The sequence below is a fragment of the Manis javanica genome, chromosome 7 (genome assembly GCF_040802235.1).
Source record: "Manis javanica isolate MJ-LG chromosome 7, MJ_LKY, whole genome shotgun sequence".
Lineage (NCBI taxonomy): Eukaryota > Metazoa > Chordata > Mammalia > Pholidota > Manidae > Manis > Manis javanica.
The window spans coordinates 101507449-101521198 of NC_133162.1; the positions used below are offsets into that span (position 1 = coordinate 101507449).

General features: G+C 36.6%; 1 protein-coding gene across 1 annotated transcript in view; it reads right to left on the minus strand.

The window, feature by feature from the left end:
* The window catches only part of DPP10 (dipeptidyl peptidase like 10), a 1476327-nt gene extending 1464999 nt beyond the window's left edge, over positions 1-11328 (minus strand). Inside the window, exon 1 of the mRNA XM_073241336.1 lies at positions 11063-11328. Coding sequence (XP_073097437.1) covers positions 11063-11122 — 60 coding nt within the window. The 5' untranslated portion in view covers positions 11123-11328. The remainder of the gene's footprint in view (positions 1-11062) is intronic.
* Between the last annotated feature and the right edge of the window lie 2422 nt (positions 11329-13750).

Sequence of the window (13750 nt, forward strand, 5' to 3'; positions counted from 1 at the left end):
ATTTCTACAAAGTTTCTAATAAGAAATATAACAAAGATTAAAGGCCTTCAGGGAGGTAAGAGCACCTCGCCTCCCCTAGGTTGGAGACTTTGTGAGCAGCACAATCAGCATAATGCAAGACAACTTAACACCTTTGTTTGTGAACTTCTGCAGCATCACATAGTGGTGACCACATCTAGATAAGCAGAGTGCATCAGAAGAGGCCAGAGCTGAAACTAGAAGGGTACTAGAAGGGTACTATGGAAGTGACAGTGAAAAGAATTCTCAGGCAATAGGAGCATCAAGCACAAAACCACAGTATGGCAAAGAGCTTGGCTTGTTTCAGGCTTAGAAAGGATGCCAGTTTGGTTAGAGAATAGTAATGGCAGTTATGGGGAAAAGAAATGGCACACAATATAGTCAGAAGCCAGAACAGGGGCTAGATAATGCAGGATTGTCATTCTAAGGTTTAGAATCTGGAGTTGTCTTCTAAAAAGAATGTTAAGATTAAACCAGGTGTACAATGTGATTAGAGGAACATTTTAAAACCACTATCAGCTGGTGAGTTGAGAATTAATTGTGATAAAGCATCTGGAAGCCAGGAGCTCATTGAAGTTATTGACATAATTCAGGACAAGTGTTTAAATGTGCAGGGAGTTTGGGCAATGATGGTGGAGGTGAAGGATGTGGTTCGAATGGAGATACATTTCGAAGGTAGAATGAGGAAATGAAGTTCATAAAAATTTAGAAAGACGATGTGATGGATTGGATGGTGAACTAAAGGAAAGTGAAGAAAAGAAGAACCTTAAGTTTCCTGCTTGAGTCTACGAAAAGAAAATGGGGGTATCATTTAATGAAGTTAGGTGAGAAAGTGGTAGACAGTAAGGTTCAAAAGCCATGATTTTAATGTCACAAGTTTACAGTATCCATTAGATATCTCAGTGACAATCCTGAGCACCTAAGAATAGAGGAGAAGGGAGAGGTCTATTGGTATTTAGCATCTGTTCATTAAATCCATGGTTATCAATATCACTCAGTCAAACATTACAAACCATAGGTCCTGAGCCACCAAAAAAAATTTGTGGTGTGATTGCACATTGTCTGTCATCCCATCATAAATATCCCTCCAAGGCATTTCTCTGGGTAGTAAGGTGGGCTTTGCCCCGGTATGCCTTTAGGTGGACATACCCTCCCCAGTTACCAGTTTCAATTTGCATCTAACCATAGTATTTATGTTACTCCCTAACCTTCGACACATTTGGGTGTTTAAATATTCCTGAGGGCTTAACAGCTCAAAGTCCCTAGAGGTACCAGAGAAGAGGTCACTGTAATAGACCATGACTACCCCTAATTATTTGATTAAGAATATCACATTATTTCTCTTCACATTCCCCAAAAAGAAAAGAGCCTAAAGACATGTTTAAAAAAAAATGAAAACACAAAGCACAATTAAACACCGAGCCATTTGATATCAAAGGAGTTAAAGCTATCTGAATGAGATACTACTGAGATACTCTTTTCCAGCCCTTTTGCTCCAAATTGACAGAAGAGGTCTCTTTATGAGGCAATCAGAAACAATGATATATTTTAGTTTGTCACACCACTGTTGAAATAGTGCTTGGACTATGACATTGTGTGTCATTCTTAGTATGATATATATGTTTATCTAATTCTAGAGGCTTTTTTGCTGATCTCTGTGGTACATACCTTTGGTTTTCTCTCTTCAAATACATCCAACCTCCTTGATCACTTATACCAGAACCCCACATTTATTTGGGTAACCCCTTCACTGCTTCCCTGACTTAACCATGTGTGTCTTCATACACAATGGATAAGGAATTGGTGTAAGATTTAATTCTAGGCAACAAGAGTTGAATGAACATCTGTGTGAAACTCTTTCTTAAAAAGAAACTCAGAGAAGAAACTTCTGTTTTCCCAGCAAGCCCCTGCAGTTTTTATGTCTGCAGGCCAAGAGTGGAATTGGAGCAGCCATGTCGTGGCCATGGTGGAAGCTGGTGTGAGAACGATAAAGTGGAAGGGTGCACTTTGTTAGGATTGCAGGACTGCAGCACCCCAAATGTACCTCCTTCTGCCCTGTCTCCTCGGAAAAATGGTGTGAACCTCTGAGAAAGACCCTTAGAACTAATCCCTCAAAGAACCTAATATATCTGTATAAAAGATAACACATATGTAATCAGGAGACTAGGAAGAGAAGAGCTTTCACATCTCTACAGCCAACATTTCCAAGCATCTTTTACTCTTAAATCTTATGCCTCTAACAGTGGTGAGTTGTGTGTCTTTGGGCATTGTTGAAAAGAGGATCAGTGTTATCTGCATGTTATCTTCAAATATTAAGGAGGAAAATTTTGGTACAGTCCATGATTATCATTAGTTAAAAAAGACTCCTTTGGATTAAAAAGTTACCACTAAATTAAAGCCTTTAAAGACCAGCTCTTTTCAGCATTCATGAAAGTGGGTGGTACTAAATCAAACTAATAAACAAACCTGTTATTCTTATTAAGATACACCTTTGGTAACGTCTCTGGTTAATAATACCTTATACTTTGATCATCCTAAAAGATGGACCAAAATACATCACCATCTTCATTTTCTACATAAAGACACAAACCTCAGAAATACCTCCAAGGTCACAGAACTGGGTTCCAAATATAGATCTCAGGAGCATGTGTTTGCACTATTTGTAACTAAACTTTGCCCTCAGAGTACAGTCAAATTTGAAAAATAACACAAATCCAGGACCCCCTATGTATTTGCAGCCTCACTTTTTGCCCCTCCTAATCACATGTATGTACTCTCTATATAATCAGTCTCAAGTGATAAATGCCTACATAACAGTTACATTGCCTTCTTTCTTCATCTTTTGCACATGTTTTCTCTGTGTCTGGAATATTTTCTTCCCCTCTCAATCTAACTCCTATGTAGGGTATGGTTTGGGATTTGTTGATGGCCCCCAAAAACCTTGCATTTACCCCACCTAGCACTTATCGTTATATACTGTAATTGTATTAATTTGAATCCTAGACTCTGCTCCTTAAAAATAGCAGTATCACCCTCTTCACATTTGAATCTTCTTTCACTAAATGTTGAATGACTGAAACAATGAAAGTTCAAGGCTCTGCCCATCACGCCATGCTGTGCTCACCCATCAACCAATGTCAACATTTCTTGCGTCTGTCCTTTTGCTTGATCTGATTTGCTTCAGAGGATATAGATAAAAAAAAATTTCACCAGAACTGCCCTTCCTTGGTCAAGAACACCTGCCTGGCATAGTTTCTCTGCCCTAATTGTTCCTTTGTCTCAAAGAAATAATTCAAGTAAAGAGCCCATCTATTAAATACAGTACTTTCATGTTATTTATTCTCCATTAAAATAAAGTGGAGACCATTTATCTCAGTGCAAGATCCTGGAAACCAGAGTTGTGAGAAGTAGTGTTTTTCAATCCAGCAGTAGCAATTGTCTTGGAAATTAAGGTTTCTCATGAGAAAGAGCCTCACTAAAGTGACAGAGCCAATAGTCCCCCTACAATGCCCCATCCATTAAAATCAGCAGCAACTTGTGCCTGCTATGCTAAACCAGCTCCAAAACAGAAGGGCAGAGATTGTCCTGGACACAAACTTTCCTCCACCCTAATATAGAAAGACACTCATAATGCAAAACCTAATTTTGATTTACAGAAGCCACTCAATTTCCACAGGATTAGCATATTTGTTGTCACAAGGCCTGAGTCCCCTCTGTCACCTCTCCAAATGTTGTTTACATATCTTAAAGTAAAAGGTTTAGTTCTGCTTAGTTGAAGAAAGACTAGCAAGTTTCTCAACTCAAAAGTTAAACTGGATCTTGGTAAGACAAGTGAGTTTATAGCCATCTTTGCCCTTTCCTACAATGAGTCTGTATTGAGCTTCTGCTATGCACTAAATATTAGGCTAAGCACTGAAATTACCAAAGTAAAAGACACAGACCCTGTAAGAGTCCTTTAAGAGCTAGTGGAGAGACTTACATGGAAACAAATAATTATACCTCAGAAGATTAACTGTTATTAAAATGTACAGAGAAGATTATGTGAGAACATAGGTGATTAGTTGAGGAAAAAGTGTGTGTCTGGTGGAATCTGAAAATTTAACACTGAGAAAATTCCATCTGAGATTTCACGTAAAAATAGGGGATTGTTAAAAGGACCATTGTGTTGAAGAGTGGATGAGGCAAAGAAAACAGTGAGTCCAGAAACAGTAGGAAAACTGATCAAGATCATGATAAATTTCTCAATTTGACCACATGTACAACCCATGCAGCTACCCCAGCTATCTTCCATTTTTGTAACACAGCACTGGGATGAATAACTGCATTTTTTATTGAATTAATAAGTCCTTTAGATGGCATTTAAGCTCAATCTTCTTCCCCTACCTTCCTGGTACAGATCTATGATGAAATCTTACAGATGTTACTACAATATTAGAAGATACTTTTCTGCTCCCTGGTGACTTTAAAATGAGTTTTTATCATCATTATAGTTAATAATAATTGCAAATAAAATTCTTAGCTTTTATGTCATAAAAATTGATTCTCACTATACAGCTCTCTATGAAAATGTCATATCCGTTAAAAATTGTTACTAGAACAAATTATAATACAAAGCACTTACATAGCATTTTTGTTTTGGGAGATAAGTTAAGTTTATTGCCCTTCTGTTAGTAGGAAGAAAAGCCTTAACAGGGTTAATTGCATTCCCCAAGGCCATATGAGTTATTGTGGTACAGGAAGAATGAGAATTCAAGTTAAGGATGACCTGCAAAGGAAACCCATCCAATCTGTCTAATACTCCATTTGCAGATAGTAGGGTACCTTACATGCATTTAATTTCTCTTTCGAATTGTAAAAAACAAAGACAAAACAAACAAAGAAACAATTAACAAAAACATGAGTTCTGTGAAGATTTTCCAAGATATAAGGCTGATCTGAAGATAAACTTCCTTTATTTCTGGGCTTACCACCCAGCTTAAAGCTCATTCTGTTAAGGTAGCACCATGCTGGGGCTGTCCATGGGAGGTCAGGTTTGCAAATGATGATTAATTTTCTTCCAGTTGTGCTGTACTGGAGCCAATTATATCTTACCAACCAGGCATACAGCCAAGGACTAAAGAACATTCATGAAGATCAGAAGAAAGGCTGCGGTGACATTCCTGCTTACCATTGTCTTGCCAAGTTTCAGATGAAGCTGGCAAGAAGGAAATCATTTGTCCAGCTTTTCCCTGCTTAGTGTGACTGTATTTCCCTAGTTACCAAAAGGTATTGATCACCAGATGGCCTCAAGTGAAAATCAGACAACAAAACCATTGAAAGACAAAGAAAATGTCAATATGATTTTTTTAGAAATTTGCTCTGAATTTAAAGACAGCAAGACTTGCAAACCTGGTTACCCTTTAAACACAGTCTTAAAATTTTATATAGCTGATTTTAGAGCTGATTTCATGTTATTTGATGACCAAATACCATTCAGAATGTGTTCAGACTCCATCTGAGATACCTAAACACAGGCAATTCTTACAGGCAAACCATAGCATACATGTGTCTATTTTATAGTTACTTAGTTCAGTGTTTCTAAAACTTTAATGTGCATCAAAATCTCACAGAGCACTTGTTCAAACACAGATTGCCAGGCCCAGCCCTCAGAGCTTCTTATTCATTATGTCTGGATAGAACTCAAGAATTTGCATTTCTATCAAGTTTGCTGATGTTACTGGTCCAGGGACCACACTTTGAGAAGTATGACTTTAGCTTAATTATTCCATACAACATTTCTAGAACCATGTCTTTTCAGTGACAGTCAGAGATTTGACATCAAGAATGTCTTTACAAACTGACCAAAACATAAGTTTCTTGAAAATTATTCACACCTTATTTTTCCAAGAAGCAAAAATATTAAGTATTTTCAAAAGCCTTCCAAATCTATCTAAAAATTGTATTATTCAATAACTCTGATTCAAAGTAAAAGTTGCCATTCACACACTATAAATGCCAAATAAAAAAGAAACTTTTTATTAAGATAGAAGCTAATCAAATGCAAAAACTTCCTAATTATTATAATATTGTCACTCATCATTAAAAGAAAATAAAAACCGTTAGCACTTCCTTTATAAGAAGTTGAATTTATAGTCATTAGAAATAAAATTGTCTTATACTCTTTTAAGGTTTCAATACTTAGCCATAAATGCAAATTGTAAATGGCTATAAATTGGTCACCAGCAGAATTTCTAACTCATAGTCCTATTCATGTTTATCACAGGCTGTGATTTTCTGCCTTAGGCAGCTGAAGAAGCTGTTTTAGAATAATTAAAAAGATGTAGAGAAAAAATTCTCACCCACACAATATCCTTCATTCTAATTTTTTGTAAGTTTTCTCTTTTTGCTCCAAATATTACCACTTAAGAGAATGCCCCCTTCTATTGCTGAAGGAAAGTCTGGACCTTGCCAAATGGAAAATGCAGGGTGCATTGAATACCAATGATAACTCTTTCTTTAGTGTGTCTGAGTCTGTGTTGAGATCATAATTTAATAAAGATTCTTTCTTTTTTTTCTCTTATGAGTAAGTCCTTACAATAAAGACCAAGAAGACTCTCTAAGACAAAGTACAATGTAGAAGCATATTATTTGCACTTAGCATTTCACGTAATAGTGAAATGAGGAGATCTTACATTTTGCATACTGCAATGATATAAAGAGAGGGAACTTGTGTTTAGAGGCTCTTTGTAGTTCTAACATTTTGTGGATGTAATGTGGATATTTAGTTATGAAGTACTCTTTAAGATTGAATTGCAACACTAGCTCATGTAACATGTGACATACAGATGAGGGGACCATGCTTTAGGCTTAGGGTGTGGAATGAGGAAGCAGTAAGATGCCAATTGTTGCAATTCCAAGCCAATCTCACCATTCCAATTGATCACGATGTCATACTCCAAATACCAACTTGCTAAAGACAGAAATGTTCTAACCACCAGGACCCCAAGCCAACAGATCTAATAAAAAATACTTGTGATAAGATTTTCATTCCCTTTTACTCACTGATTTTATCTCCTGTTTCTTATACTAAAATTTTGAATGGGGCTGTGGGGTAGAGGTAGTAAGGGGGAAAAGTCTTTATTAGCATCACAATACTTCTGTATTACAAAATAAAAGGCTGTCAAAATGATCATGAAAAGCATTTGCCTGCTTACAGAAGTTCCACCCTGAAGACAATGAAAATCCTAAATACTCCTCCATATGTTTTGTAAAAAACTTGTCGCTACTCCTATAGGAGTAGATAGAAAGAAACTAGAACTTTTAGACCTTGGCATCATTTTCTACATAGACTGGGAACCTGGGTGTGCAGGTAGTGACAGAATAAACCACACAGATCTTGAAAGGCAAAAGGGAAGAAGAGAGGCTGATATGAAAGTGTTACTAGATGGGAAAAGTAATGGAATATTGTGGATTATATTTTGAAGTTTCATTAATAAAAAAATATATATATGATTCCCGATCCAGGAATCACCTGAGAATTCATACACAACTTCTAACTTCAAAAAAAAAAAGCCAGTTTCCTCTACTACCCCTAGACATACATGGATGATACATTTATATTAAATATTAAAGAAAATTTTAAAAATCTCTTGCTTTTTTAGGCAAAGTTCTATATTTGCATTTGCACTGGAAACAAAGTAAACCAAGTCCAGAGACTTGATTGGAAGGCTTAATTTTCTTTCTGTGTAGCCAAGAGAGGAAGGAAAAAAAACAAGTTTGTTTTCCGAGGTGGGGACATTTCTTCCAAAATAAAGTTTATAATAAGCCAAGATTAGATCTGTATTTAACATTCCCAGCTACTCCCTAAAACTTTCCACTACAGATCTCAGAGTGAAAGATACTTTTTTTAGAGTGTTGCTACCTTAAAGGTAGCATTTGCAATCATTTCAGGAAAAGCTTTATTGCTTTACATACAAGCTCTGAAATGGGAAAGGGCTTTATGAGTACAGTGCATTGAACATTCGGTCTAAAGTGATCTGAGAACATGCCTGGCAGGTTTTTTGGACTTCCTTGACTCTGTTTTCTCTCACCAGTTTTGGCTATAGGAACAAACCTGTTTGAATACATCTGGGAAAGGGTGTCAGGGAGGCTGAGCAAGTCTGACTGGCCGGAATGCAGCAAACAAATGTCAGGCAGCCTGAATAACGTTGACTCTTTTATTCCATTATGACTCCTCCCTGTTTCTCCTTCTCCGCCCGTGCCACCACCATGACCACAAATAGCCGGCACTGGCAACCATTTCTGAATTGGACCCACTTTTGAAACTTCAGGAAGAAAAAAACACAAAAAACACCTGTTCTGTCTTCTCCTATACATTTTGGGCTTTAAGGCTATTTTTAGCCAATGCAATTCATTTTCCTTCATTCCCAGTGCATTCTTTTTAGCAGCAGTTAAACTGTCAAGAGGAGGAGCAGCTAGCGTTTACTACGCTGACAATGGGGAACGATTCCCTAGAGGATTATTACACTGAACTATGGGGGGAAAGTCCCTAGAGGTTTCAGAATTTTTTAAATGGAGCAACTTACAAGTTATTAAGTATCTGAATATTTCCAGAGCCTCAAAGTGGGTCGCTAACCATTGCCTGCTGGCCAACCAGATTCCATAAGGGAGTTTTATTTAAAATTATCAGACAGTAACTTTAAAACTGAGGAGACTATTAACTCTCAGAAACCATGATTGGAACAAAAGATAAAATCCAAAAATTCGAAGAGTCTTTGGTGCTCCAATATCTCATAGCTTTCCAAAAATCTCTCATCTTAGGGTTTTTTCCTTATGTTGTTACTGCATTTTGTTCATAAGCTAATGCATTACCTAAATATAGATAGCCATTTTTAGTATAAATTCCAAAAGCCATAAATGTTTCATAATTGAGCACATAATTTGAAGAGAGCTTTCTACTCATCTCTTTTTACTGTTGCAGTTTGGAAAATATTCAAATAATTACTCCCTTAATAGTTCAATGTTTTCAACTATATGTACTTTATGAACATCACAAGCATTTTTTGCTACCCAGAGTAATATCAACGTTGGGAAGGGTGAGGGCACAAAAGATCTTAACTTGTACAATTAACAAAATCACCCAGAGCTTTGATTCAAGATTCCTTCATTAAGTCATTAATATAATACATTGCTAAGTGGTGGGTTGTCCAGTTTTTATGATGCCTTTCATTTCAATTCAATGGCTGCAGTTACAGTGAAAAAACAGCAACTGCAAAATCAGCAAGATGATGCAAAACCTTATACTAGAAACATTTTTTTCTGCCTCCACAGTTTGTCTGAGGGCAGTCAATGCCAGCGCACCAATAAGGGAAGTGATTTTAAGTCCCAGAAAGCAGCATTCATTTGTCCTTACCCAGTAAATAAGAGGACAAATAAAACATTTGATTCTTATGACCTCAAACACTTAAACAGAAAGCCGCTGGTCATTTAATGGTTTTCTAAACACACTCAAATGTACATAGCCAGTTCGTAATTCTATTCCACTTTAGGCTACAAAACATTTTTTTCCCTAGAGTTCATATATCACAATGTGAAGTGTCATATGCATACTGTTTTGGCATTGTTCAGTGATAGTATGCTTATGAAATTGACATAAGTGGGAATCTGACCTGCAGAATAAAAGTTAAATCCTAAAGCTCAGTATTTTATTTGTAAATTTAGACACAGTGCAGAAAATCCAATGCTGAAAAAGACTCAGCTTTTGCCATTAAAGGTGGTATAGATTTTCAGATTTGGGTTCTTCATGATCTCAGTTAACTCTGCATGGTTATATATGATGGGAATCTAATTATGCATTATTTTGATATATCCTCTCCGCGATCAATTATTTTAAAATCAATTATTTTAGAAATAATTGCAGATAAATGAAGCTCAGTTTATGGTCTATTTATCACTGAAAGATTCCAACAAAGGGTAGGTAAGTTCATAAGAAAGAGACTTATTGCTGAACATTATATTCCTTTAGTAATTACAGTCTATGCAGTATTCTCAAAGGCCTAAGATATAACCCAAAAAGTAATATAATTACAGACAGACAGTCTTCTCAAATTTTGGAATCTCAGTAAAAGGTATGCAACTGCATGTGAATTAGAGATTGTACTAACTAAAAATGATCCATCAGGTTATCAGTTTTTTTCATAGGAGTTCCAGAAAAGCCCATCACTTTTCCCCAACATCCAAAGTACCCACACAGATAATAACCTAACACAGATAAATATTAAGATACAGTAAATCCTTCATTGGAAACCTTATTTATAAGTCTATTTGTAAGTAAGAACATCCCAAATAAGAACAAAGAGAATAACATAAACATTACTTAAAACCAAAACGAGCAGTATAAGCATAAAAAGAGGCTCAGTCCTTTTCCTTTAACCATTTCAGGAAGGCCTCAAATTTAAAACAAGCACCTGAATTAAAGAGTGTCTCCAATCATCTCACTGGTTTTGAGTTGTATGGTGGCACCCATCAGTACATGATTTTATAGTTTCTCTACAGTCTTTTAGAGTCATTCTCTATAGTCATCTTAGCATAACCACCAACACAACACTCACAGTGAAGGCTGTGCTTTTTTTTTCCTGTTTGGAAAGAATAAGAAGTTCCAAATCTATATGACAACGAAATACTGTTATCAAATTTATATTCAATTTAATATCACTGTTTCCAGCAGTTTGCAAATTCTTCTCCAGTTTCATCTAGAAAAATGACATGGACTACAAACTATTTTAGAAGCTCACAAAACTTTCTTCCTGAAATATACCACTAACAGATTCTCAGTGAAAAAGCAAAAATCATCAAGGCAAAAGAATTATTAAGTGGAAACTTCTCTTTCCATCTACACACATGAAAACAGAACCAAATGCTTTACTCAGATTCCACCTTTAATTCAAACTCAAACCATCTAGGCATCTCCAAAGTCAGTGCCGTGCCACACCAAAGCGTCCGTGAGTTAGGTAGATGAGTGGGACACACGTGCAGAAGCAGAGGAGAGAGAAAACCTGGGTCCTACCTTGACTGTTTTCGAGGGCTGACACTTGATGTGATGGGACACGCTGGCAGTTTGGTTCATGTTTCAGGACCCTGGACAGCGCCGGTCCTGCTGGAGATCACGCCTCTTGTACTGGACTTCAGCGGCGCTGATGCTGCGGAGGCTGCTTGCTCACTCCGGAGGCTGAAACGCCTGTCAGACTGCAGGGATGGGTATCTCACTTCGCCCTAAATAAAGCATGCACTTGTTCATTCTTCTCAAGGCTCTTGACGATATGGAATAGAAAGCTACAGACTGCTTCAGTGCACTTGTGCTGTACCTTTTCAGTACTGAGATGTGACAGCTTCACAGTACAGCCAATGATCTTGTCTCTCATTCTCCGTTCAAGAGGACGAATACCAGAAAATATACAGAGATCAATTGCAGTACCACCGTTTAAAGGGACACTCAACTCCCCTGATTCTAGCTAGTTTATACTTTTTTTTCAGTGCAAAAGAAATCTTTTTGTCTCTCCCTCTCTCTGATTTTTTTATACCATTTTCATTCTGATAATAAATATTATTCTTTCCTGTGTAGTGCTTTTAGTCAAAACATCAATAAGTGCTGGGAAAGGACCTGTTGCCTAGTTTAAGACTGCAGGTTTTTACATTTGTATGGTAAAGGGTAGCTATTTTCTATGGATATTTAAAAAATTCTGCAGTAACAGGCAGCCAAGAGACTGACCCTTCTGTAAGCTGGGAGAAACCTGTATGGTATAAAGTGGTATAAAAATTTATGCTATAAAAATGTTTTCAATCACAATAGTTATTAGATGTTGCACCAAAACAAGACAATGGTTTCTTTTTCCCTTTCTTTTTTATTTTTAACCATCTCTTTCTTTGAGGCCATTTTTAAAAATTTTCTGGGAAAAACTAGCAGTTAGCTCACATCAGTCCAGTTTCCCAGATGGTTACCTCTCTACCTCAAATAAATCATAAGTATGTATTAATAAAATTTCTGCAGAGTCCTCAGTCCCTGTTGTCACATCATCACCAGTTAGGATGAACATATCCTAGTTTGAAATAAGAGATCCAGGCTTGACTTAATGGAGGAAATTATTTTCCAGTATTTGTTATGATGTATTAGATGTGTCCTATGCTGAGCGTGTGTGTCTCATGTATTTTTGAAGACCTACACTTTTTACTCATCAGAAATAGATCCTGCTGGTGAAATGCCAAGTTTATAAGATGGAACTGCATGAAGCTTTCAGGAAGCTTTATGAGTGGGCCAAGAACATTAGAAATAAACTTGAGCATGAGAAGGAACAAACTAGTAAGTTTGATGCCATAATTAAATTTATACATTTTTCAAAATTTCCTTTTCTGAATTAAAAAAAAGGATCTAAACATCCAGCACAGGAATCCAAACACTTGAGAATGGTTGAGTTTCAGGGGGTACTTCCAGCAGTGCAGTGGAGGTGAGGATTTGACAGTAACAAGATCAGACAGTCTGAAGCCAGACAGGTTAATGGCAAAAGTATTGGAGGAACCAAAAAAATCAAGGGCAAGGAGATGGAGCTAATAAGAAGCAGGCAAAGGCTGTACCCAAGAATCTGGGGTGGTTGTATCAAGGCATGGCCCCAAGCACAGCCAGAGGACAGGCAAATTTTGTAATTTGTAAATTAAAATTTTTAATCACAAATGGGGCTGGCATTGCAGCTTACATTATGTTTTTATTAGACAGTGATGCTTTGAATAGTCCAATAACTAAAAAAGAATTTATGTTAGAAATTTTAAAACAGTATGTATTTGGGAAGAATGGGAAAAAAGATCAAATTTGTGGGATGTGGCTAAATCAGTAAGAGAACTGAATACATTTAAATGTATATATTAGAAATATAGGCAATTAATGATGAATAAGCTAACTTTTCATTTCAAGGAGTTATAAAAGTAGTAGTAAAGTCAAATAAGGGGAGAACATAAATAACAAGAAGAGAAGAAATTAATGAAGTAAAAATTAATACAAAGTATATGACCCAGGGAACAAGCCCATGAACATTTCAACATGTAGTTAGCAGTTTGATACTCTCTAAAGAAATTAATAATCCACACCAGTAGAGCTGGCTCAGCTCCTCTTTCTTATATAGTACTTGGTACTATATATCTAAGCAGCCTCCAAACTGAATTGTCTGGGTAGTCTAAGGAGAAAGGGGTGGATATTCAGAAGGGCAGGATGTAAGATTTCAGATAAAACTCCTTAACACATCAGAGAACTATACAGTATGGAAGGAAGCATCAGTACTTCAAGGACTTTAACTGGACACAGTGAAAAAGCCAGCGTTTACTTACCTATCACAAAGGGCCCAGGGGTGGCTGGATTTCAACCACTCTAGTCACATGAGAGTTGATTTCTTTTCCATCATTTTTCAAAACTGCCTCCTCACTCAGACGGCAGATAGGATGCAAAAAAAAGACTTCAGCATTATTAGCTATAGGCCAGGGTCTACCTAAAATATTTTCCCAATGTTGAATTTTACAAATAAAAAAGAGAAAATGCACATTAAAGGAAAAGGGTAATGAGTATATACCATATACTTACTTTCCATGTCCCACACCTATCATTATATCAAACTCAAAGTCCAAAAAAATATCAATTGTTTAGAACAAAATATATGACCCAAGTCTCATTTTTGGATATTGTTTTCCCTTTCTTTTACATTATCATTTCATG